General features: G+C 39.0%; 1 protein-coding gene across 11 annotated transcripts in view; it reads right to left on the reverse strand.

Annotated features, from left to right (window-relative positions):
- The window catches only part of LOC101165268 (dedicator of cytokinesis protein 9), a 93,323-nt gene that overhangs the window by 56,252 nt on the left and 9,378 nt on the right, over positions 1-27,693 (reverse strand). For 4 of the 11 annotated variants that reach the window (XM_011489823.4, XM_078939745.1, XM_078939742.1 and 1 more), the window contains exon 2: positions 2,445-2,561. In XM_011489823.4, coding sequence (XP_011488125.1) covers positions 2,445-2,561 — 117 coding nt within the window. Of the gene's footprint in view, positions 1-2,444; positions 2,562-6,455; positions 6,722-9,741; positions 9,922-14,737; positions 15,040-27,693 lie in introns of those variants that run through there. The other 7 variants (XM_078939741.1, XM_078939744.1, XM_011489819.4 and 4 more) reach the window with 4 other exon arrangements.

Genomic DNA, 27,693 nt, shown 5'->3' on the forward strand with positions numbered 1-27,693 from the left:
AAAATTTTTGTAGTGGAGGAATTATAAGTGTTTACAGTAGAATATTCTGGACATAGGAATGTGAAAATGCAGACAAAAGGACAAAATATTAGACTGAGTATTTAGTTAACCTTTGTTATGGTTTTCTGGTTTATATCCCTTCTGCTTTGTAATCTGACCTTGTTATAAGTGTGGGGAATTTAGAAATAAGATTTGTTTCATGGAAGATGAAACAGATATTTGGAAATATCTCTTCAACAGTGCCCAGGTCAACAGTACGGCATTTTAAAATCGGAGATGGAGAACCGGTGAGATGAGATCTCATTGTTGCTCTTGGGAAGGACGTCCTTTGAGGAGCTCTGTGTTCCTGGAGTGCCAGCACCAAAGCCTGATCTCTATTTCAGATTTTCCATCCGCACAAGCGTGCAAAGTGTGAGAGAGTGAACATCCTGAGTGGTGTGTTCAGAGATAACAGTTGCTCTTTCACAACTAACAGAAAGAATGAGCTGGTCCCAGAACTCTCTCAGTGTGCTGCGCAAAAAAAACGTATGGCTGAAAGATATGAACACAAGCAAATCCACTGTGAACGACCCCACCCAGAAATCACAACAGTGGCCACACCTGAGCCAAAGGAAAGACTCTGAAAGCTAAACAAATACAAAGAAAACACTCAAAGCACTGTGTAAATACTGATGTTAGATTAGCCTTTTAATGGATACGGCAGGGGCTTTATTGATTATCTGGTTGAGAAGTGGAACTTCTCTTCTTGAAATAGCATTTCAATAAATATCTGTGTAATCCAAGCCCTTTATTTTTATATATATCTAATCTAAACCTTGAAAGAAAATCAGCACAGTTTATTTTCAAAAGTCTGGAGGCTTTAAGCACTGTCCATTTGGTAAGACTTTTGTGATTCTACGAAAATGTGTTGTCCTATTTTTAAATTGGGAAATTTCTCAATTTATTGTTAAAATCTTTGAGTGGGGGCCGGTTTAGCTCGTGCTGGTTTGCGGCGCCTTCTGTCCGTGAAACCTGGGTTCGATTCCGGGCTGCCTCCTATTCCCTTCTCTGCTGCTGTGCCGGTCCTAAGGGTTACGTCAGGAAGGGCATTCGGCGTAAAACATTGCCAAGTTAACCATGCGACTCATCCTCGAGGGAGGTTGTTTTGCTGTGGCGACCCCTGATGGGAGAAGCCGAGAGTGTAAGAAGATTGTTAAAATCTTTAAGTCACTTTTATTGCTCTTATGTAGACCAGGGGTGGCCAACCTTTTTTGGCAGGCGAGCTACATGTAAGATAGTTTTGAGACGACAAGCTCCAAAATATCCACCTATTGAAATACCTACCTACCCTCTCTCCCTCTTTCTTTCCCTCTCCATCCATCCATCCATCCATCCATCCATCCATCCATCCATCCATCCATCCATCCATCCATCCATCCATCCATCCATCCATCCATCCATCCATCCTTCCCCCTTCTCTCTATCTCTCTCTATATATACATATATATACTGCAACAGACAGCACACTGGAGAAACCAAACGACCTTTGCATGAATCAACATTGCAGTGCCAACTCACTGGAGAGGTTTCTGAGGTACATCAGTCCATCTGAAGAACTCAAACCATTTTTTTGAGGACAGTGAACTTATAATGATTAAATTATAAATAAATAATGATTTAAGTGAGGTGTAAGAAAGCCTATTTTGTCAAAAATGACAAACATTCCCTCAGTAGAAATGGTGAAAGATCCATCTACAACCGTCTTTTGTGGAGTTCTTGGCTGCGAAGTGCTGATGACTATTACCCCTCACCCAAGCTAAAGATAAAAGGACAACAATCCAAAACCATTTAGGATTTTTATCAGCCTAATAATCTCCTAACCTAGAGAATTAGGGGTCAGGTCTTAAACACACTCTTCCTAGAAGCAAATAAATCAGCTGTACTTCAGAAAGGAGAAAGCCTCCAAGAGAGATGAAACATCTTCAATGATAAAAGATAATCTAAGTCCAGGTGACTGTTTTTTACATGTCAAACCACTAAGAAAAAAAACTGATCAAATATAAAACCCCAGTGATAATCTGTCTATTATAGCTTCAAAAGCACCTACCCACTATATACCATGTTTACCAATTGAACATTTCATAGTTTTGCTTGATTTATACCCCATCTATGCTGTCCATAAAATGTTATTTTTACTCAAAATGCAAATTTTTTTGTTTTACTTAGAGTTTTTAGTATAGGCACACAAAAAAAACCCCTTTGCACTCACACCGCAGTGAACATATCATGGTTCCTTTGCAAGTAAACCAATACCCATATTGGTAGGCTGACCAGGTTTTACCAGTTTGGCTCTCACTAGAGTTCAGGGAAGACTTTCAAGCTTGCAGGAAAGAACCAGACCTTCCAAGGAAACAAACTCGGGAGCAGATGCATGAAATATGTACCATAAAATATGATGCATTTACCTCAAAGTCCTCAAGGGGGAACTGCAGCATGTCTCTGAGGACATCACTGAGAATCTGCGTCTTCCTCTGCACCAGCACATTTTCATAGTCCAGCGGCTCAATCACCTTTGGTTTTACCTGGAAGCGAATGAAACAGAGTTATTGTTTAATAAGGCAAAAACTAGGTACTGGAAAGACTCGTGTGTATTTCATATGGAAAATAAGTTATTCGTTTAAAAGAATTAGGCAAAACCCAGTTTTTCACATCACTACAACGGAGACTCAGATATTTGGTATTAAGTGAAAATGCTTTGACACAATAAACTGGATTTAACCCGTAAACTCATCTCTAAAATGAGTATCATTCATGATGAAAAAGGGTTCAGGTGAATAATATCAACAGGCTGACCTCAACTTTTGAACACTAAGAGGTTAGCAAACACTAAATATGTGAAGATACACTAACAAATAATTAGGCTTGGAGTTAAAAATTCCTGTAGCAAACAGAAATTGTGTGTAGCAGGCTCTACAGATTCCAGCAGGGTTTTCACAAAGCACAGTATGACACAATAAAAAGTATTGAGACAAAAAATGGAGAGACCTATTCATCCAGAGCCAACAAAGCGTCTGCTTCAGCAGCAAAAAGTTATGGCGAAGTTATATTTTTGTTAAAGAAAAAACACACATTACTGTTATCAAACCTTCACAAGCATAATATCTGATGTCAAGGATTCAGTGGAAGAAATGGGAATCGCAGCAAAAATACTATTGATTCAATTTTGATCCACAAAATCACAACTGAATTTGGTATTTGATTCAACAGGAACTGAAAAGAAAATCCAATAGTTCTAAGAAACAGTTTTTTCTTTTACAAATGACAGACTGGCGACCTGTCCAGGGTGTACCCAGCCTTTGCCCCCGAGAGGCCCCATGACGCCGAAAGCGACATGCAATGTTTTTGAAAAATGGCTCTTTGACATAAACAATTATTTAAAACTGAAAAAAGTAGAGAGCAAATCTGGAAAAAGGTAGAAAAGTTGAAAAAGTGTTTTATTTGCCTGAAAAAAAACCACAAATTTAAATGCATGGATTTAATAAATTGAACATGTTGCCTTTTTTAGGGATAGTTTGTACCCATGTGATTCCTTGATTTACTAAGTCCTTCCATTACTTCATCACTTTAACATTCATGATCTATGTCATTGTTGGATGCATACCACATTTTGACTGTTGAAATGATTTCATTATTGTAGATAATTTAGCATTATACATGCCAGATTTTTGATCAAATGTGTAGAGAGTACCGGTAGTCTAACTTCCAAACTGCTTTTTTGCATCATTTGTCCTTTTCACTGTGGATTTTATGTGATTTGGATGTTTGCTGTACACCTTGACCAGGGGCTAAAGTTGAAAATGAGCTTTGCCGCTAAAACTGGCACATTTACAGAAATGTTTAATGAAAACTGTCCCTGCTCAAATAAATATGAAAATAAAATAAATAAAAACTCTTGTCTGTAGCCAACTTGCACATACTAGGTTCATGAGTTTTAGGCTGAGTTTTAAACAGATCAATCTTGATCAACAAGATACATGGGTCAATGGATCACATTTACATCAACCCTTTTTTCGGCTAAAGAAAGTGATTTTATTCATATCTAATGCAAGAATTCGTTACCATGAAGATAATTCCACTTACCTAAGATATTTCATTTACGATAAAAATCAGTTTGATAATCAAACAAAAAGAAAAGCAACAGTTCATGTATCATAACAAACGTATGAATCTGAAAAGAATTTATCAAGGAATTTGGCTGCGATACTCAGCCCCATGTGTACTAAGATGTAACACACCAGTGGTTTGACAGCAGAACAAGCTCATCCCCTCCACATCTGTGACTGATAAGACCTGCATGATCTCAGAGTGGGAGTGGGGGATATATCAACATCCTTAAACACAGAGGAGGCAAGTGTGACTTCCTTAAACACACAAAAAGATGGGGCTGCTATGTCTAGTCCTGGCTTTATCTAACTATGGCTCACATAACATTTAAATGCAAACGTGTGAAGGCAGAGGCTGATGCGTGTACTGATCTAAGTCATAAGATGAGACCGGTGTGAAGCTTGTAGCTCCCTAGATTCAGAAATTAAAGCAGCTTTAGGCTTATCAGGCTAAATGGATTTGCTTAAAGACCCACTCTGATGAAAATCGTGTTTTGGGGTTTTTAACATGTTCTTGTGGCATTTTTCTGTGGGCAAATATTAAGAAAATTAAGCTTAAAACTTCTGAGTGTTTGTTTAATCCAAATCATTGTGAATCAGGAGCAGAGGAAAAATACTGTTTAAAAAAGCGCCTTTTTGTGATGTAGCCCAATACATTGGGCTGCCCACAAGCTCCTTGCTCCGAGCTCTCAGCAACAGGTAGGTGGGGTGGTCCACCAACGGTCCCGCCCACAATTCAGAGGTGAATTTCTAATGAACTACTGCTGCTCAGCAGAAACTATGTCATAGAAAACCACACAAGTTTTTTGATTTTGGCTAAACACAGCATAATCATAACAATAAAGAAACCCTGGGAATCCTTTTAAAACAGTTCAAAAGATGATCTGAGGGGGTCTTGACAATTAAGCAATAACCAGGGAGCTAAGATAAAAGCATTGACAGCTGAGTTTTTGAAATCACCACACCCAATGGGAAAAAAAAACACCAAACCATCCTGATGAAGCTCTCACAAACTAAACATTTAACCCTCCCCACAGTTGCCCTGCCCTTTTCCCACCAATTAAACATTCCGGGGCTTTTTTTTTTTTTTTTTTACCTCCTGCAAGTTCATCCCCATTGTTTAGTCCATGCCTCAACCGCACAAAGCAGTCAGCACGGAGTCAGACAGTGGACATGAATCAGAAAGAGCCTGTTCTGAGTTCTCGGAGGTAACCACAGTCAGTCGGCCTGCTCCTAAACTTGAATAGTCATGTAACTCAGGCTGTCATGACTGTTATTGTTGGTAGACCAAAGAAAATTGCTATACCCAAACATTTCTATTCAACGAAGGACTGCACATGTGGTAGTCTGCACAAGGGACGTAATCAAAACTCCTATTGGTCAGTCTACTCCAGGGGGCGGGGCATTGATGATCAGCCTCTGCCGTGTTCTAATTGGTTGGACACACCTGATCCAGGTCTCAGCTTTTTGACATCCCAGCCGTTAAGGCCGGAAATTGTCCACCGCTACTCTATGAAATGTTGTGTAACAAAATAAATATGTAACATTGCTGACTTCAACATGAATTTCTCTGAAAAAGAAAAAAAAAAAATCAATTCTCAAACTACTTTTAATCTTCAGAAAATATGTAGTTTCTGTCTGTATTTGGTGGTTTCCTAAATAGTGTATGAAGACACACTGGATGAAAGAAAGGAGTCTGTATTCTTAGTTGTACTTAAGTGAACAAACAGGCCGACGATCTCTGGAAAAGGCATCAAAGGGAGGAGCATGAAGACATCTCTTCCAGTCTCTCTCCACAATGATCCGGCAGCTGTTTGAGCTGTGGCTCCAATCACTGCAGCCTCATGCAGCCTGAAACAACAGTGCAGTGTACTCCTCTTGTCTGCCTGATACAGTTAATCTCTTGCCAGTGATTGTTCAGGTGATTCAATGGAGCCCCAGGCACTGGACCTCAACATCCCTGAACAAAAAAGTCTTTACTTCTGCTTGACTTTGGAGCCAAATAAAATGTTTTATGAGTCTTTCAAAATAAAACTGAACACACCAAGAGCTTCTGCCATGCAGGTAGTAAAGAGCTGGTAAAGTTCAACATTCCTTTGAGCTGGTGCTAGCGCTGCACTTTTTTAATGTGAGTTGGCAGCGCTGAAAAAGGATAAGGAAAGGCAGGAGCTCACATGACACCTGTTTTTTAGTCCGGGTTTCTTTAATCTACACATTGCATGCTGAAAGATGTTGGAACAGATTGGAACCATTATGTCAGTTCAATGATATTCACGTGAATTATTACTCTAAGCACAACTCCAAATGACTTACCAACACCTCTGACACCGAGTCCACCGCAAACTCAGCAGCAGCCAACTTCTTGTACTGCTGTGGGCTCTCAATCACCAGCTCCTTCTTTGGAGTTTTGCTGGACCTTCCTTGCATTGTCAAAGTGCGGAGATGTACTAATTAATCCGGTTTTAGATTCCAGAATAATGCAGAAGTTATGGACACATCTTTAAGCTGACCAAAAGTTAGGAGGTCTTCCTTCTTAAACTCAACCAAGACTGCTCCGACAGAAGTGAACTCCCAACCAGACGGAGGGGATGGCCCCTCCCACACACAACTGTGCACACTGAGGAAGCTAAACACACACACACACACATCTGACCGCACACCATCCACCTGCAGGGTGACGGAGGACTGAAAACAAAAGACACACATTCCTCAAATATTAAAATTTGATCAGGGACTACCCACGCCTTGAGAAGGACACATGATATAGAACATGCCTCCTGAGAAACTGACTCAAAGAGACCAAGATAGGAAATCCTAATGAGGAATCTCACCCAGGGTGTTGGCCATAATTTACACCGAAATACCAAATAGATAAATCATCAAAAGAATGACAATAGTAGTGTATTAACAAAATTAACTTTAACTAAAACTAATAAGAATGTAACAGCAAAAATTAACTAATCTGAGATGTTTTTATTTTTCTTCCACTGCTCTTTGACAGCAGCTTTAATCACAGGGTTGAGATTAGAGCCTGCTTCTGTCTACTTGTTGATGCAACTGCTGGAGGGGCATTCCAAACAATAAGCAGCCTCGTCTGCCCACCGAGGAGTGGGTTCAACCTAACAGATTCCTCTGGTGGGCCACCGCAGGGGAGGATGTTATCTTTTCCCGCCTGTGTCTCAACCCAAGGAGAGGCGAGGGGGAGGCAAGCAGCTCTGTTTCCACCGTCACATGCTATGGGAGTCCATTTGAGGGATTGTTTGGGAGTGTCATGCAATTCCTAGGAATCAGTGAATAAATATGTGTGCAGGAATAGATTAGGGTGTACTAAATATAGATGAATGAATATTGGGGTTTTCAACACATTTTCTTATAAAGCGATCGGCTGATTTAGTGCGGTTCATACATAGATTCGGACTTTTCGACTGCGACACCTTTAATATTTTTTCAGTCATTATTTGCTGTGTTCTGGATAATTGATTTGTTGTACAACTCATCTTTCAGGTTAGTTTTAATTGTCACAGATATTAAAAGTTACTAATTTCTGCTGCTGCCAAAACAAGTCAATAGCGTTGAAATGGTGAATGTGGGATCTAAACAGGTTTCATGTTTCAATGGAGCCATTTAAAGCCAGATTTTTAGGCCCCTAACTGTCGCCACATGACGTCACCAAGTTTCTCTTTCTGAAAATGTAAACATGATGGGACAACGATAGCTGACCATTGAAACAATAAACAGCAAGGACAATGAGGAGCTGGGAATTGACATCATCTGAGAGTAAAACAAAGGCCACGCCCACATTTAGGTTCAATGTCAAAGTCAAACATGAAATAAAACTGTGAGCTTCATGGATCTAACAGCAGAATATTCCTTTAAAAATGAAATATAAAACCAGATTATTGGCATGTTTTGTTGTAAAGTTGCATTATTTTAATTGCATGAAACAGACACTGATTGACATCTGAAGTGACAACTAATGGTGGTTTGGTCAACTGCACATGGCATCAGTTATTTCAGTTTTTCAAAATAGTTTCCATTAGAAATGACAAAGGTTGTGGCTCAAGGCACAGATTGCGATAAGAACTGTATTTTTCAAAACTCTGAGAAACACAAAAGCAGCACCTTGACCATTTTGAAATGTTAAAAAATTATTTCAGCAACGCAAAACCAAAATGAAACCATTTTTCATCAGGAGTCTTTTCAACTTTCCTGCTTTAATTTGCTAAAGTTGTGTATTTTTGTGCCAATTTTATATCTCCAGGTGAAGTAAGTAAATGTCTGCCATAGTCTAGTAAGAGCTGTTAGTCTATTCTGGTAGCTGACTGAATTTATTCAAGCTACGGTAACTTTGTGGGTAAATGTTGCATTTTGCTACACTCAGCCGCATTTTTGGAACTGCAGAGCTGTTTACTGTCAAACAGATGGGATCTTAACAGATGCACAAGCCATTTCTCTTCTTTTAGGTAAACCTTCTTCTGATCTGTGATTTAGGAGGAAAAGTGCTGAAAAGGAGCTGGAATACCAACAAAATAAACTATGCAGCATCATACATTCATCAACCATCAGCTTGAAAGCCTTTCTGAATACTATTCAGTGTAATGTATTCATATGAGAAAATCCTTTTTCTCCCAACAATAAAATTACTTTAGATTGTGGATTGTATCACTATGTGCTCTGCCTCTTCTAACAAATACATTGTTAGTTTTATCAGATGTTCCTTCTCAGTGGATTACACTATTCAAAGTGTTACTTCTTGTTGTCGACATTACTTCTGGGTAATTCTGGGTAATTTACAAATTATTCTTTTCTCACAATATCTGACTATTAAAACTTTTTCCCCATGCTTTTGGGACAGCATTACAACCCGAACAGAAGGTAAAAGGGTCAAAATTTCTTTAGTTAAACCTACATTATATTATAAGTTTATAGTCTTACAAAAGTCACATCTTAAAAATGAAAACTACAGTAATGAGGGTTACACGTCGATGTAGCTCAGTGTGCACATTTTTCAACTTGCAACTAAAATCAAGTTTTATGGAAACAAAATGAGACTTTTTATGAGAGGGGAAAGCTGGCACAAGAACGTCAGCAGGAAAGCCTGCTGAGCCCCTTTCTACTGCAAGGACAAATATTCAAGCTGATGAGTGCAGACTGAAAGGATGTTTTGCAAAAAAGTGCATTCAGACAAAATCATAGACACAGATCATAAACAGAGTCAAAGAGTAAAGTCTTGCCCCTATTGTCAAAAATAAGGAAAAACAAGAAAAAGACAATCCTAAAACTCAGAATTACTTATTTACATAAAATAACAAATGACACTAAAAAAGCATGCTTAAGTCTTTGCTGCTTAGTTTATACTTGATGGCATTTTTAATGAAAAGCAGAGATGCAAAAATAACAAAAAATCTATATAGAAAAACGTCCAATTAACAACTCATTTGGTTCAAAACTTTCCATGACATAGAGTTTACCATTAAGATTGCAAAATCTTTTATGACTGCTGTTTACCTCTCAAAAATGTTTCACTCTATGAATCCAAATAAACTAGCAGATTTGTGTGAGAAATTGAAAAGAAAAGAAAAATCTGTAAAAATATCACCTTTAGGAACTGTAGGATGGAACTGCAAGTTACATAAAAGTTAGATCCAAAGCCTGGTGAAGTGAGGAATGTTCCACAACACCCGAGTCCAACTGAAACGACCCACAATCCAGGAGTGTTTACATTCTGATCTCCAGAACCCAGAGTACTGAGAGATTTCAACATGGGGCTAATAATTACACCACCCTTTGACTAGACACTGCTATCAACACCAGACTAATGCACGGGACACACATTCCATAACAATACATAGGTTATATTTATAAAGGCAGTAAATACCACTAAAAGCTGTTTTTTTTTAAAACAAAAAAGCAAGTTATTATTTAAAAAGTATGAAAACACTTTAATGATTAGGTCTACATAACTTTAAGCACATATTATAAGTAATAAGCCTCACATTTGAGGAAACATTAGACTGAATTTGACCTCCACTAAAGGAGATGGACGTTTGGTAGAAGTTGTGTTCAGAAATCGTTTGAGGATCTTGAATGTGTATTTTTACTTTGCTCGAATGCCGTGCCCTATTCAAGAGATATCAAGGGGAAATCAACAAAATAAAAGACATATAGACTTGAGCACTGTGAGCTGTTACTATGGCAAAAACAAAACTTGTGCATGCTTTCTGGTTCATGTCATTCAGGCTTTGCTTAATCAACTCCCTCAAGCAAAAACGATATAAACTTGCTCTCATTTGGCTCAGGTCCTTGTAAACAAAGCATCACAAGCCTAAGTTAAAAACAGCACTCCCAGAAAATAATTAGATAGAGGCGCTTTCATCTCACACACAGTGGACGTCGACGCTCTTCACTCCCTTTTTCTGCACTCATGATTTCATAAAAACCCAGGCCTGCGGTGTTTGACACAGTGAAGATCCACAACAAAAACTGAAAAACTGGAAATGTGCTTTACCATAAACTTTTTTGGATTGTTTCTTCTTTTGAAAACAAGTTACCTTGTGAAGATAAAAATAATACAAAAATTAAACAGCTCAAACTATAAGGATTTGGGTGCATGTAGGTGAGCATGTGCTCAGTCTAACCCCATCTTCTGCTGTAATCATGTTTTAATATCCCAGACGCTAAGAATAACCTGCCGCAATCAAAAGGAATTAAAAAGGCACACATTATTGAGTCTTTTCATGGCCAGGCTTAATGGATTAAAAAGGTGAAATGGTCCTCAAAGTAACGCACTTTAGAGTTTATAGGCCAACACTGACATGACGCTAGCAAGACGCGTTGGGCTATGAGACACCATTAAAACATAATAAATAAATAAATAGTCTGATTTTATGACAGACTGGCTGTAGAAACTGTATTTATTGTAGAGCTTTACGTAACGCCAGACCCCGACGCTCAACTCCACACTGCTTTGGAAAACCAGCTGGATATCTTAAAAAAATAAAATAGAAAATACAAAAAACAGATTCTAGCTCAGTGGAGAAACAAACCAAACTAGCCAAGAAGATCCTTAACATGAAAAAAAAAATGTGGAAACTGCTAATATATCTGATCGGCACCTTGGCTACCAGCTGAGGCAATAGCTGAGCCGTCAGTACATGTAAAATACTGATACAGAAAATGTTAAAAGCTACATTCTATAATTGATGATTTAACCTGTTAAAAAACAGATTTTTTTATCTTAAGGAGATTAATGCACACTTATTTCTTTTTAGTTAAATGGCAAATATTTTTTTTCAAATTTGCTTTCTTTCGTAACTAAGAACATGTTCTTAGCTTAACTGGTTAAATAAAGATTATATAAATCAGTTTTAAAAAAAGGTTATATAAACGCAACTATTGGTTTGTCCACAAGTGCAATATTACTCTGTGGTCACCAGCACAATCTATTACTAGCCCTAACTCTGTCAGTCCAGAGAAGCGCAGTGGTAGGAACAGCTAAGATCCTGCGCAGGACCCTCTAGCTTCCAGGCCTCTGGTTCAATCAATAAATAAAATTTAAATAGAAAGACAAAAAGAGATATTGTCTGCTTTTAAAAATGTTTAACACTAGTTAGACATGATTCTGGTAAGCCTTCAGAAAAACCGAAGCTCCCGAGTCCTTTCTGCGGTTAGTAACAGTATTTGTTCATTTGTTGTATCTGCTTGGTGTCAGTTTTAAGGCTTTAGATAAACTTTATTAAAATGACTCAACAAACAACAGCAACTGATCTAACAGAGGATTGACCAGCAGTGTCTGGCTGAAAAGACCCGCCCTGATCCAAAGGAGGATGCATGACCTAGACCTAATTCGCTGCTTTTAGGCAGACCACAATCACTCAGCAGTCCTCTCTGGTTCTGATGAAGCAGTGAAAGGACAACAGCACACACACCCCACACACACACATCTCTAAGTAAACACAAAAAAGAGGGGAAAGACAAACTGGTACGGAGCAGCAGAAGCTCTGCCAAGTCTGCAGATTTAGAGCTCAAGAGCGCTGATTGATTTCCAACAGACACAAAGCTTACAGTGCCGCCTGAACATTTTCATACCAGACCCAGTAGAACACTGTCTGCCTTGAGACTCGGAGGTTGTGGCTTCAAATCCAGAGTGGAGCCATACCAAGGACTTGGTAATATTGGGGAGTTAAACCACCAAACGGTTCCTGGAGGTGCTGTGACTGCAGCATACCACTTCCCCAGGGGGTGAAGCAAATGCAGAGAACACATTTTACAAACTTAGGTATGTTACTGCTCAGACTTTAACTTGAACTCATTTGGAACTTTTGTAGGAGTAGCCCTCCTGCTCTTTTGGAATTGATATCCATACGGCTGAAACAACTCTACTGCCACTTTCTCCATAAATCTGTCAAAAGTTAAAGGTGTAGGGGGAAAAATACTATTTGAGAATTGATACACATGTGGAATGACCTGTCCAAACTTGCTCATTCTGAGATGAGAGATTATCTGATCACTTTGTTGTCTTTACACCCTGCTATGAACTGCCACTCCGATCACCTCTTGATCCATTTTAAGAGCGTTGCCAGGGCTCTTCCGGCGCGGCGGGGGGGCTGCTTTCCTGGCTGGGCTGGGGCGGCGCTCTCTTTCCCTCCGCGCCTCCCTGCTCTCTGGCTCTGGGGGCCTCGCGGCGGTCCTGCTGGCCCTGGCCTGGGTGGCGGTCTTGGTCGCCCGGGGGGGCGGTCGTTCCCTGCCTGTTCCCGTGTGGCGTTGGGGGAATTCCGGCTGCCGCTGCTGCTGCGGCGGGGGTATGGGTGTGGGGGTGGCTGGGCGCTCCTCCTCCTTCTTTTCACATTCCACCATCCATTTTAGAAGAACATAAACACTCACCTGAGCACAGGTGTTAGCTCACTTTGCACTAATAGTTTGCATGATTGAATGAATGAAAGATTTCACACTAGTTGGTTTAAAGGCATAGGTATGCGTTCGTGAACACTATCTGTTTTGTGTACATGTTGACATGTGAACATTTTTTTTGCAGCTAGCAGGTGTGTTGATAATATTTGAGTGTGTGTGAACAGGCCCCGCCCTTTTTGTACTACATTTGAACTGTACCGTAATGATAAGCAACCAGTAAACCTGTCTGCTTTATGCTGCTTCATGGTCTTACCCCCCCTCTCACTCTCCCCCCCCCCCGACATCCCTCCCTCTTCTTCCCTTCTTTCCTTTTCCGTCCGGTCCAACACCAAAGATTTTCAATCATGGTTGAAATGAATAAAAGTTTGGCCTCAATTACAAAAGGGGTTTGTTCAGTCATACCTTTGGTTTGTCTGAAGATTAATAACCCCTCTTGTTAAAGTAAAATATGTCCAACACAAGAGGCCCTCAGCTCTCATCTGCCTGCCTAGATGTTGGACAGGACAAGTTTAAAAAAAAATAAATAAAAAAAAAAAGAGCGTTGCCAGTGGTCTTTTATGATTGTGCCGTTTTAAGCTAAAAATCTAGAACTCCAGCAACTCATTAAAAATTTGCCTCTGAGTTGTGGGGAGGATTGTTGACTCCCCATTATTGAGAGCTCTCAGTTATGGAGTTTTCTTTAACATAATTTCTGCAGAGCAGCACGTATTCATTAGAAATTCACCTCTGAGTTGTGGGAGGGAAGTTTTACACAGAGCAACCCGGCCCCCCTTTCCCCTCCTTTCTGTTGAGAGCTCTCTGTTTACATTTTCTCCTGCTAGCTTACAGCCCCTCACAAACCCAACCTATTAATAGCAGTGCAACAAAAATGGTGAACAATATTAGAGCTAGGGAGCTTGTGGCTCGCCCATTGTTCTTTTTTTTATTTTTTATTTTATAACTCGTCCCGTCCAACAGCTGAGCAGCCAGATAAGAGCTGAAGGCTTCTTGTGTTGAACAGATTTTACTAATACAATAGGGGTTTATGCATCTTCTGATAGCCAAGGTGTATATTTGTATAAACCCCTATTGTTTTTATTTTTTTTATATATGTTTTTCTTTTTACAGAGGAAAAAGAGAGGGGGAGAGAGTGTTCTTTCTACGCCACAATCCTTTTCAAATACCTTTTTCCAAAGACTTGAATAAACACAGAAAAACAGATATACTCAGAAATGCAATTTAAAGATACATTTTTCTTTGTAAAATATCCTCCATCATGAGGAAAAAAAGCCACAAGAACAATATCCCTAGCTTAATATTTAGCTGTGATTGTTAAGACTAAACCACAGGGAAAAAATGTAAATATCTGACAATAAATCATATAATATTTAGGTATTTAAGAAAGGTATTGAGTCAATACTTTCATTATAAGTGTAGTTTTTTTAACACATCAAAAATTAATTACTTGCAGTTTAAAAATGCATCAATGTCATAATTAACTAATTATCATGATTAATCAGCTTCATTTTTTTATATCATAGCATACCAACCATTAGTTATTTAGATGAAAACTTTAAGTAAAAATATATCTGTTCAACAGATACAATTTTTTAAAATTTTTATGACCTAAAAAGATTATTAAAACTTTTGTCATGTTAAAACAATTTGAGTCTCTTCAGTGCAAACACACACACACATAAACACACCTTCAGTATTCTCTGTGCTGGCAGTGCACGCGACTCTCTGCGACTCAGCGCGCGCTCAGCCTCAGACGGCCCAGCAGACTCAGCTGCTTCCTTGCAGATGTAGCCGCTACAGTTCCTCTCTAAGACCGAGCGCAGCCCATCAAACACCACCGTGCTGGTCGTGCACCCCATGTCTCCACGTCCAAGCCGGCATCAGTCAGGAGAGTTTGCTGGCGAGCCAGTTTGCTCGATTCTTCCCCACTCCGGTCTGGTCCATGATCTTACCGGTAGCAGCCTCAGGAATACAGAGTCAACATCCAGGCAGATGCACCAAAGCAGCAGGATGGCTGCACTGAGGACGGGAATCCTTCTGTACAGTAAATCCTGTGCTTGTAGGAATACCTCAGTCAGCAGAGGACAGAGTGAGATAGGTAGCGCAGAGAAAGAGGGATGGAGAGGGGGGGGGGGGGGGTAGGATGCTGAGTGAGCCGCCGTGCTGCAGCTTCAACCAATGCTGAGCTTCACTTCAATGTGCATCTGTTTCTCATTCACTGTTCTTCTCCCCACAACAGTCCTTTGCTTTCTTCGCAACATTTACGGTTTTAAAAGCTGACATTTTTCACAACCTTTTTTCCTTCATCCTAAACACATGGGAGTCAGACCTTTTTAAAGAACGAGTGAGTAATTTGCAAAAATAAATGGGTTACACAGAATGCAATCCCTCATATCCGGAGGGAGTGCCTCATTCCATGGTCAGGCAAACAGCAATATGGCTGAATGCTTATTTAGTTCAGCTGATAAAGCCTAGGCAACCGCAGACAAATAACAAAAAAACAGACGGCACACAATGTAAAACGATTAGCAAATGAGGTTGCAATGGAAAGATACATGCTTTATGGATTTTTGTTGATTTTTAAAAATAAATATCTGATAACAAAACAGATCAGAACATGAGAGGATTTAGACCTTTTGGGCTAAGACATCAAATAGGGAGTATTTTTGTTTTTTCTACAGAAGATTAGTTGCACTTTATCAAAAAGTGCCCGGTCTGCCAGGCACACTGATATTGGAAGTAGACAAGGCCGAATGTACACAAGCTTTTGGAAACATCAAGCAGTGATTCATCAGCTGGAGCTGCGATTAAAATGTATTTAAATAGATGGCAATAAGTCAGTAGCATGTGTTTTCAAAAGCTGCATGATTGGGATTATGGATCCTTATTAGGCTGCTTCTGCTTCAAAAACAAACAAGTTTGGTCAAATTTGAATTAGTTTTAAAGGAAAACATTGACACCTATTTGCAGTTTTACATCTTTTTCTTATAATAAATTAAAGAGGCAAGACATGATTTTGCAGAACAAAAAAATGTATTTATACTTAAAGTCTCATGAACAAAAGAAGAGTTCCCATATGTCTTGAAGGTTCTGCAAACATGTGCCCGCCCTCCTGCTTGCTGCTGCTGTGTTAATATTTCAGCAGTACTTGACACACTGAACTAAATTCGAGTGCAGCAGGATGAGACAAGCTGCAGCAAAAAGGAGCTGAGCCCACAAATGAAGGGATTCACTGAAGAAGCTTTTGGAGGGAAACAAGGGATGAGAGTCAGATTGCTCTGGGAAATCTATCTCCTCTTTAAGATGATCCCTTCTTTCACACTTTAATTCCAGTTTCCACCCCCTTTATGCTACTGCAAAAAGAGATTTCAGGCTTTATAGAGTGTAACAAGAAGTAATCTGGTGGAAAACTACAGACATAAATCTCCTTTTTGAGGTTGTGTAGCAGTGAGACATATTTTCTTTCAGCGAGTGTTTTCTTCTCTTGAGACAGAATGTAAAAGATGAAGATCTGTCAGTCTTAGCTACAAGCTATCGCTGAGCAACAACGTCAGCATGAGTGAGACAAAGCTTGCAGGAGTAGATGTATGTTGAACCACCACACATTGCATTTGTGAGTCACTTGCCTCTGGAATACAGACTCTTGCTTAGCATGTCGGGACATATCTGAGGTAAAGCTAACTGCAGCCCTGATGACAGTCAACCAGATTTCCTGAGGCAGAAAAAAAACCTAGCACAAACTGATAAAGATAGATGCATAACTTTAGAAAACTCTTTAAAAGTGCTTAGATTGAGGGATTATCCCAAAATCTTTTTTTCTTAAATCAGGTTTTCCAGCTTTAAAGGTTTTGTATTACCCAAAATATACATTAAGCTGATAATAACACTAAACTACTTTTCATGTGGACAAAACAAAAACAAGGTAATTAAATCTAGGGCAAAAAATGTTATCCTGATGATCTTCACCCATGTATATCAAATTTGAATCTGTCTGAAACACAAATAGGATCTATTATTTTGGAAACAAAAATGTATTTTAAAGAATTTTTCACAATATCGAAACGGCGGATTTCAAAGAAAACTCATATCTGATTTTTGGCAATAAGATTCACATTAAATTTATCTTGTATGTAACCAGTCCCTAGTGGCTATATGAAGAACTACATTACGGTAATCCCTTGGTTATTGTTGGAGTTACATTCCAAAAATAACCTGCAATAACTAATTTCTGCAAAGTAGGATTATAGATCATTTAAGGCTGTAAAGCCCCTCACTACAAACTTTATACACTTTTCCAAGACAGACATTGATATTTTTACACTATTCTCTCATGTTTATGCTCTCAAAGTTCAAACCGTGGCAGAAAAATAGGACAATTTTATATGAAAACTAAAGCAATAAAATTGTGTTAAAATGTGGCAAGCTGAACGCATTCTGTGTTGGAGGCACGTCACAGAGGAGATAATTTGAAAAGGTTTACAGTCAATTAGGATTTGGAACATAATGTGCTGTAAATAAAAAAAAAACATGTAAAATCGCACTAAAAAAAAAATCAGTGAAACAGCAAGATTGCAAAAGGATAACTGCATAATAGCGATGGACCACTGTACTCAGTAATCAGGCTAAACATATGCTTATTTTTGGCATCAAGTTAGTCTCTAACTTGTTCTTGTTTGGAACCAGCCTCTAGTGGCCATTTAAAGAACTGCATCTGAATTTAAATTTAAAAACTGGTTGTAGTAGAGGATTTCAACTGTATAGCTTGTCCAGTAAGAACCTAGAGGTTTTGGTGTTCCTTTGCTCCAGTTACCTTGCCCTTAAGCTTCATTCCAGAAGTCAAAGGGTCGCCCCTTGCACGGATATTAAAAAAGCTTACAGAAAATCAAACTCTTTTAAAAATATATATTTGGTTGGACTGCCTCTGTTCAGCAATACTTAAACAGTAAAGCTGTGTAACTGTTAACACTAATGTTTAAATCTGTTGTAAATACATGTCCTTTTACATTTAAAATTTTTTTTTAAAATAGCCACACACAAAGTATGCCAAAATGTGCCGCATTTATTGGAATATCGGGGTCAGACAGTACAGCTGAGTCATGATGGGATTGTTCTGTCTAGCTGAATAATGTGCACACATTGCTCCATATATGAACAGTAAACTATTTTGCCTGACACGCATGTAACAGTCTGTCACTGCTTAAATACATTTCTGCAGACAGCACCACTGTATCAGGCAATCATTAGGCTGAGTCTGCCCTGCAAATCTACTTTGAAAATGCAATCATGAACATTTTCAGTGGACGGCTGAAGCTCCTCTGCTCTGCTCAAATCCTCTGCAGCTTCAGAGTGGATGATGGCAGGGCTAAAGCACTGCAGCTCATGGATTACTGCTGCTGCCAGCCTCTACTCTGCTCAACGGCTGCATATTCTCCAAGAGTGTTTCTGTCAATAACTTTGCCTAAATGTTTTTATCCTCCACGTTTTGGATAAAAAATGGCCATGGTAATTGGAGGAATTGTGCTTTTTCTGCCACCATTTGTGTATGAGTATGTGCTTGAATGGGACTGTAAGCAACGAAGGTAGAAAAAGTGCTAAACAATGATATGCCTGTAATATATTTTTTTAAATTATGATAAAATCTTTGAATTCAAAGTTTAAATAAAAGAATCGTTGAAGATTGTAACAATTTCCAAAGCTCAAACACTTGAGCGGGTGTTCCAATAGCTGAAAATAATGCATCATTTGAACAATGAGAATTTCTGTTTTTTATTTAACTATTTTTTTATTTAACTAAGACGATTAAAACATACAGAGGATGCATATCCTCATATGAATGAAGCCCATCTGTTAGACTATTTAACCATGCAACTGTAGAGTTAGATACGCTTATCTTCTTTAACGGTAATGGTACAACCCCTGTCCGTCCTGGGAGAGGATCCCTCCTTTATCGGTCCTGGACTGTCTGTTTTTTAGGGGGTTTTCCTTACAGAGAAGGAGGGTCTAAGGGCAGGGATGCCCAGTTTACCCATGTCTGTTTAGTTTAGTTTAGTTTAGCAATTACCTTTTGAATTCTATGACTTTTTGTTCTTTATGATTTTATGTTTATTTTACAATTACCGGTATGAAGCCTATTGAGAGGACTACTGTTGTAATATTGGGCTTTATAAATTAAATTGAAGTGAAATAAATATCATTGAGTATTCTGAATTAAAAAAAAAAACTATTTGTTTTATAATAACATATAATATCCCATAAGCCCATAACCTGGCTTACAATCGGCAGAGTATGCAGCCACTTCCCCTATCCAGCTGCATCCTCCCCGCCAGCATCTGCAACATCTTTGACTGGCCGGCTGTAACCCTAATAGCTCAGCTGGTGCTAAAACATCAATTTCAAGCTGTTAGCAGCAAGTGCTGGGTAGAGCCGAGCTCCAAACATCAAAGAGAGTCTGTTTTTCCAAAGAGGGGTTGAGCAGAATTTCCCCCATCACTCTGAGGAGTGGACCGTCCTTCCCGCAACAAAGGCAGAAAAGTCCGCATGACTCTGAGTCGTCATAGGGGAGTTCAGGAGGAGCTGGCGTCTCATCTGAAGAGCTGCTCTGGAACGAAGGTCAGGTCCCCTCGTCTCTGGGACCAGGTTGATGGGGCCGAGGTGTGTGAGTGTGCTTTAGTGCATCGCGTGGTGGGACGCACTGACATCATCCACACGCCCAGCAGGACAGGGTTGATAAAACTGAGCGATTCCCATCTGAAAGCCTCCGGGGACTCCTGAAAGGAAGTGGCTGTTTCCTGCTGATCTGTGCGTAAACCCTGTCACAACAAAAGCCACCTATCGCTGCCCGCTAACCTCTGAACTCACTCAGGGCTCCTTGACGACCAAGACTGACCTCGACTTTTAGTCCAGCAACTGGATCATTAGTGCGACAATTAGATGTGTATAGAACAGGAGTGATATTAACTCTGAAAGTCCCACTTTGATCATTTTTTGATATATTAATTAGATTATGCTGTTTTTTAGCAAAACTCTTCATTTTCTAGGACATACAGTATTTTCTGCAGAGCGGCAGTAGTTCCTTAGAAATTCACCTCTAAGTTGTGAGCGGCATTGATGGCTTCCTCTTACCCATGCAGAGAGTTTGGAACAGGGAGCATGTAGTCCGCCCAGCAAATTTTCCACGTTACAAATACGATCTTTTTCAAACTTAAGTTTTTTGTCTGCTCCTGATTCTCAATGACTTGAATAAAGAAATACTCAATTTTTATCAATATATGTCCTCCATCATCAGAAAAATGCCACAAACATAACATGATTTTTTTTTAAAAATCATGTCATGAGTGAACATTTAAAGTCTTTTTCCCACGGGCTTTTGTTTGGGAGTCCATTTGTGGCTACTACCATACAATTATACATGTGGGTGGGCTACAAATGTAGGCTTGCAATTTCAATGAGCCAGAACTCCTGAAATTTAGGTTTACATCTTCTAAAATCCTTCACACAGCAGCACCAACTCACATGATTGTCTCGATATTTTGTTTTCTGTGTTCCACTTTGACCTGAAACTAATGCTGGAGTTATCTTCTCCCTCATTAGGTACTGCAAAGAAAACGTGCCGCTGCCTGCCACATCCCCTTCCTCTTGGTATTTTTTGAAATGACTTATTTATCCCTGGAGAGGAAAATGACCCATTTTCCGGAGGGGCAGCGCTTCCTTTCCTTTGTAGTGGCTTAGCCATGAGTGGATTAAATGCATGTTGCAAGCGCAGCACCTAAACGCTTTGTGGCTTCATTGCATCTCCAGTCAAACTTCTCCACCCTGAGCAGCCTCATTTCTTTATTTACGTTCATAATCAAGAAGAAATAACTCCGTATCTTATTCCCTTTGAGCCTGCCTATCTGTGTTTTGGCGTCAGAAAACAAAACATGGTTTAATTCTGTTTGAAATCAGTGAACCGATAAAGCGTTTCTAAAATTATCCAGGGTAAAATAAAGCAGCTGGTTTCCATTTATTGTTTTTTTCCTTTTTTTTAATTAAACCAAACTAAGGAGTGACACAGAAACAGAAGATCTGAGTCTGGCTTTTCCGTATTTCAGGATGAAAAACAAAAAACTGCTGGGCAGTATTGACACTCCAGTGCTGTAGAAGCAATACTCCAACTTGGGGAATCATATCACTGCCCCCTACAGGAAAAAAGAGATACTACGCTTAATGGAATTTCATGCAAAATGAAATATGATTGAAATATTGTTTCTATTATGACAATCATGAGCTCTGACTAGAATGATTTTCAGTTGTGCTTTCAGAGTAACCAGACACTAAATTAAGCCACTATTGAGCAACATCCAAAAAAGACATGTGGAAAGCTTCTGACACGATTTGGGTTTGGCATCTTCTCCACATTATGATGCAAAACTGCCTAAAGGGACATTTGAACTGTGTATCCTTCTGTCAGAGGGGTTGTGTTGAAGGTTTGTGCGTACGGTGTTGCAGAGGAGCATGTCTGTTGTCAGGCTCTGACATGCGGGTGGAAGCAGAGAGACTGAAACAGGCCCACACTGGTTTGACAGGAGGTCAAGACGCTGCAGTACACATCACACATCACACACACACAAGGTAAGTTACAAAGGACAACAAAAAGCTAAAAAGTCTTAAACAAACCTGGATCCAGAGCTTTCTTTATCCAGATAATCAGCATAAAAAATGGGTGACATTTTCCACCTAAGAGCAGAGAGGCTTGTTTTTCTTCAGCTTATACAAAACAAGTAGGTGTTTATATTCAGAATGCGTCACAAAAAGAGGAGAAATTATCAAAGGGATCAGTTTTCCCACTTCTTCTGGCCGGTATAACACATGCTTCCACCATATTCATGCTTTTGGAATAAAAAAAATGTAGAAACAATTTTTTCACGACCATAGGGCGGGGGCACTGGGTTATAGGGCGCAGTTTTAGTTATGGGTGCTTTTTCTGTATTTAAACACAGACACAAGGCGCACAAAACAAAACAAGAAAATGTTTCCAGGAAATATTTCTGTTCAAAATTAACCTGAAAAATCATGTGGAAAAACCACCGAAAAACATGTGTTATTTAAAACATTGCAATGCCAGACATGCCCATAGAATTAAGACAAAAATTCATAAACTTTGAAAAATAAAAATTGGAATGAGCAACTTTATTTCCTGCTGTATAAGAACTTGTGCAGGTTTTTTTGTTTTTATTGATTTGTATACCGGTAATTGAAAAAAGGAAATGAATAAAATTATACTAAAAAATAATAATTAACAAAAAATGTACTCAGTACTTTTCTAGACTCTTAAAAGATTACACAAAAAAAAGCTAATAACACGAAAACATGAATCTTGCTGGATTCTGGTTAGAATGGCAAAGAGCTTCCTGGCAGTGAAAAGACTAACTAAACAGATGGTCGGTACCGAGAGTTCCTTTAATTCCACACAAAGAAAGTCAGTTAGAATTAACAGATTAACTGGCAGCTTCTTCACCATCAGTAGCAGCAGACTGGCAACACACACAATTTGTGGAGACGAAAGACAAAATATTAAACATAAAAAATAAAATAAAATTAAAATAAAACAATTCTAAACTGAAAAGAATCTGCACCATTTTGGTCAACGCACAGGCCGATATGGTGAGATTCATGTGTGAGTGTGGGAAGAGAAGCTTAATCTCAGTTTGCTCTTTGTTTGTGATCGGTGGAAATCCTCTGAGCCGTTCTCAGTGCTTACAATCAGGGGAAGCACGGAACAGAGGGGAGATGAGCGCACGTCCGTGCACCTGCACCGCTCCACTGACACTGGATCCAGCTTCACAACCAAACAACACCATTCTCACAAAAAGACCTTGGTTGACAGATAAAACTTATGCATAGGCTGTTCCTGCAGAGACGGAAAAACACCAGGAGAATCTCGCGCCGCTTCGCCATAATCTCCATAGAATCACAATACCAAACAGAGATACGCAACAGGAGGAAGCTGTGAATTAAAAAACAGTTTGTTTTTACCACCTGATCCAAGTTGTGCCCCAAAAATCAACCCTCAGAGGCCTCCACCCTTCCTGAGAAAGGAAGCCCGTTATTTGATACAGGCTTGTTGTGAACTGGCTTTACTTTGACAGTCTGCGCATTAACCCTGTGGTACGCCACTTAGCTGCAGAATACATCACTAGACACTATCAAAGATAATAAGAAGCTTTTATATCATTTGTAGATTTCGTACAAATTAACTTGATCAATTTGGTGTGCAGCTTCCTTGGTGATACTGTCCAGATCATCTAGTCTGTAAAGGAGAAGACTGTGTAAGATTAACTTGTTCATATAAAAAAAGTCTAAAAATATTGCAAAATATTTTTTACCCTTTTTTAATTTTTATTTACTCACCCTAATCTAAGGATGGGTGTTGGTGCATATTTTGGACCCCGCTCCACAATGTTGAACGTAATAATGTTTAAACATGTCATAAGAGAAAAATTAAGGGTAAATATGTTAATAACACTGACAGGTGTTTAATTCAATAACTGCAGAAAATGTTTAAATCAATTTCAGTCTTTTTCAGTGAACAGAGATTCTATTAAATGTAAACCAATGTAAAGAACATTTATATTATAAAACAACAATGTAAAACAGCAATGATAAAACAATTGTTTGATTTTATTCCCAAATAAGCACAAATTGGAGATTTTTAAAAATTAAAACAGCTGATTGTCCCCCCCCCCAAATTCACCTATACCACCGTTATGAAAAGTAAACAGAGCCTTTAAAATACCAAAGGAATCTCAGACTGTTTTTGGTGTCAAGCCAAACTTTTGCTCTTTTTTTGAAGCTGTTCCCCAGTGGTCTTTTGAGGTACTGCAACAGTTGGAACTTCCTGGGTTACATCTGATTCTTGAGCAGAGGGTAGGGTTTGCTAAAATGCTCAATTCTAATGTTCCTTGTGTTCAAACACAAACCAGCTTGTTCTAATTAAAACCTGGAACGCCCTCTCTCAAAAAACTTGGGATTTATTAATCCTATGGAAACAAAAGAAAGAATATTGCTTCCAAACAACACAGACTTTTCTTTAGAGGCAAAAGTAGAACTGCTTTATTTTTTTACTGCTTTCTCCGTTTAAGCATGCTTTTTTTTAACCACACTCAAAGATCTCAAGCTCAAAGCAGCAAAACTGCTACTAAGAGGGATTTGACTTTATGAAAGGCTTGTGGGTTATGGGAAATGTGCTTAAAAGAAATGATAAAAACACAATATACGCATAAATAAAGTTACTTTAAAATTATCTGAGTATGAAATCAGTTTAATGATCATTTCTCTACATGTTCTGCAATTCCTAACAAAACACAGATGAACACATTGTTCTTTCTAATCAAGACTCATCTCAGATCAGAAACCCTGTCTTCTATGTAAGTTAAGTAAGGATATGTTTATTTTTTATTATACCTCCCATTCAGATAAAAATATAAAGCGCTTCATAATAAAAAAACATAAAAATTACAACCATTAAAACCAAGTAAAACACAGTGAAAGGCACAATTAGATTAACTAAAAGCTCTTCTGAATGAGAACAGCTTAACCTGACCTTTAAAACACTCAGCGGAGTCTATCTGTCATAATGATGAAGGAAAGGCCCTCCAAAGACGAGGAGCAACAGCTTGAGAGCCCAGGTCTCCTCTGGTTTTAAAGCAGGTTTTTGGGATTTGTAAAAGTTTATGGTTTGAAGACCTCAGGGACTGGGCTGAAGAGCAATGGGTTAAAAGGTCAGCAATGGATGCAGGAGTTTGTCCATGCAAGGCTCTGAAAAGTAGAGGTAATTTTTTGAAATCAACTCCAAATTGAATTGGGAGCTAATGTAAAGAGGACAGTAAAGGAGTTAGAAGCCTTGCCGCAGAGTTTTGAACGAGTTGCAGACGTTTTAGAGCTTTTGCTAAAACAGGTAAAACTACAATAATCTAAACGAATCTATGGCCGTAGCCCTGTCCATTCCTCACAATCACTTTGCAGTCATCTGCTGCAAAAACAGAAGCGACAGGAAGACAGGAAGAAGGCCTTCAGGCAGTCTCGACCTCCATAAATCAGACACAGCAAACTTTAATTATCAATTTCAGAAAACAGCACCTGCAGCTTCTCCTGATGGTAATCATTTTAAAACAAACCATCAGCATAAAAAAGGAGCAAGGAGAGCCCTGCTGCTGTGAACTTCACAAGCTTTGACCAAAAAACAAAAACAAAAAAACAAGCAGGGTCACATAATTCCCTGCTTTGCATATTATTTATGTTTTAAAGCATTTGTGCCATTCACCGCCCATCCATTTCCTCAAGCGTCAGCTGATGAATGTTTTTGAATAATTTGGTTTAGTGAGAGGAGGTGAACAATGACCTCAGTGTTCTATAAGTGTTTTCTGAATGGTAAACGACAGAATAGAACCTAAATTCAGTCTGACGGCTTTTTAAGAGGATTTCTTTGCTGTTACTCAGCTTTAAACAGAGTTACAAACAGTTACAGATAAATCATAATGAATCTACTAAGCTGCGCCATCATTAGTCACTAAGGTGCTGTACTGCTGTTCAGATATATTTGATTCTTTGGGCAGTGTCTTTTATTGGAAAATTAATCAAAGTAACAGACATAATTAGCTCCAACCTTCCAAAGCTTTTTTACACAACGATAGTCCCAGAAATTCAATCCAATGAGACAGGAATTACCGAAAAATCGTCATGTGGAATGGCTTACTGTCACACTGTGTGGATCAGTGTAATGCCACGCGGTTACAACCGTGCTCATTTTGGAGAAGTGAGCATCTTTCATCATTCAAAGCGCTGCTACGGATCACAGGGACAATAAACTTTCCTCTCTTTTATTCCATCTAAGGCTGTTTCACTGTGACCCGTACCACCTGATTAAAGATGCTAAACTAAGAATATTTGGATGTTCAAAATGTTTTTTTCTTTGACAAAAACTGTACAGACAGCACGAATAGAATTGACCAGAAGATCAGGCTAATAATTTCTATAAAAATATTTTATAAAAACACACTATCCTCTGAAAATCATTTGTCACTGCAAAGTCATAAGCTGTTCTGTCTTACCTTTTTTTATTATGAACCCATTCTGCCTCTAATTCATCTCTGAAGCTCTGCAATCACACCGGAGCAACCGCTTCCAGCAAAAAGTCTAAATGTGTGTTTCGGGTTTCTGTGTTCAAAACTCTTGCATTCATGCATGGCTACGCGAGTTTCCAGGACTGTTTTGGGGCTCTTTGTACAAAAGGTGTGGCCATTTCCAGTTTACCAGCTCAAACTTTGACCGATCAGGGATTGGGTAGTGACATATAGGTTGTGTCTATTTTAATTCACAGAATTACTTACTGTTAAAAAATGAATCACTAAGGAGAAATAAAAAATTGCAGTTTGTGCCCGGTTGGAATTATATGACACCAAATCTTTTCTATATCGGAATGGAGCTGTGAAGGAAAACACCTGGTGCAACATTTGCGAGATTTGCACCACTTCAACATTGCGCACCAAGCCTCTTTCAACTGTAGGTGGCGAACATGCACTAGTAAACAGTAGAAAAAGGAAAAGAAAAAGAATCCTCTCCCTGATTTTACAGTGTGAACAAAACCACAGGCAAAACGCACATTCGAACGTGCATCGAATGCCTGGTGTGTACGTAGTTTAAGACTTCAGTAGAGGGAGATCAGACGCCCAATAAAATGTTAGGTTACTTCTGAAGTAGCCTGTTGTAGTTCACACCAATGTGTAAAAAGGAATCTTAGGGGAGAAAAAGGAACAGCAAAAAAGGAAAGGAACTTCATTCTCTTTGGTCTAAGTAAAATGCAAGTAAAATGGAAGCTCTGTTATAAGGTAAGAACTTTCACATTTGTAAAACTGGACCATCTGAAGAAAGTCCTCCTGGTCTGGACCAAACAGTCCAGTGTGAAAGAGGGCAAACCTCCACGCTAGAAAAGAATATATACAATATCAAAATGGGTTTAATTTTAGTGTGAAAATTGTTTAAAACATTATTTTGTGGCAGAAAAGTTTTTCTTTCTGTGAGAAAACAATCCAAATGTTCCTCACATTAGGCTTTTGTTTTAATTTCATCTTGAGGTTCAAATGAAAATAATAATTAAAAAAATGTCTTTCAATTGGTTTCACCCCAATTCTCATAATCTCCTCCCAACTTCCTCTCTGCTCAGCAGTTCGTCAGATAGTGAGGAATGTCAACTATGCAGCCGCGCTGGTAAAAGTCATTATCCGTCCCGGCTGCAGCAGAACCCAACACGGAGTGCACAGCCAGAAGACCAAACCCTGAGAACTGCAGGGAGTTAAGAATCAGTTTATTTTAGCTGACAGGAGGCCCCGTGGGAAAGGTGGGGACCACCACTTGTTTTATTTTTCTCCATTTGTGAATAATACACACTATGACTGGCTCTGCTGGCTGCAGTTAATTTTAGGGAAAATCCAGATGAAGGACAACATCCACTTTCACTTTCATCCTCACTCTGATAAGCCAAAGAATAAATTATTCTCCACACTTTGCAGAAACGTTCTCAACATGAAATCCCTTTTTAAAAATATTTATAATAGGAAAAAAAATGTAAGCGATATAATTGGTTCAATCTCACCTCCTTGTGTTAATC

This window comes from Oryzias latipes, chromosome 21, assembly GCF_053564925.1.
Source record: "Oryzias latipes strain Hd-rR chromosome 21, Olatipes_Hd-rR_3.1".
NCBI classification, from domain to species: Eukaryota; Metazoa; Chordata; class Actinopteri; order Beloniformes; family Adrianichthyidae; genus Oryzias; species Oryzias latipes.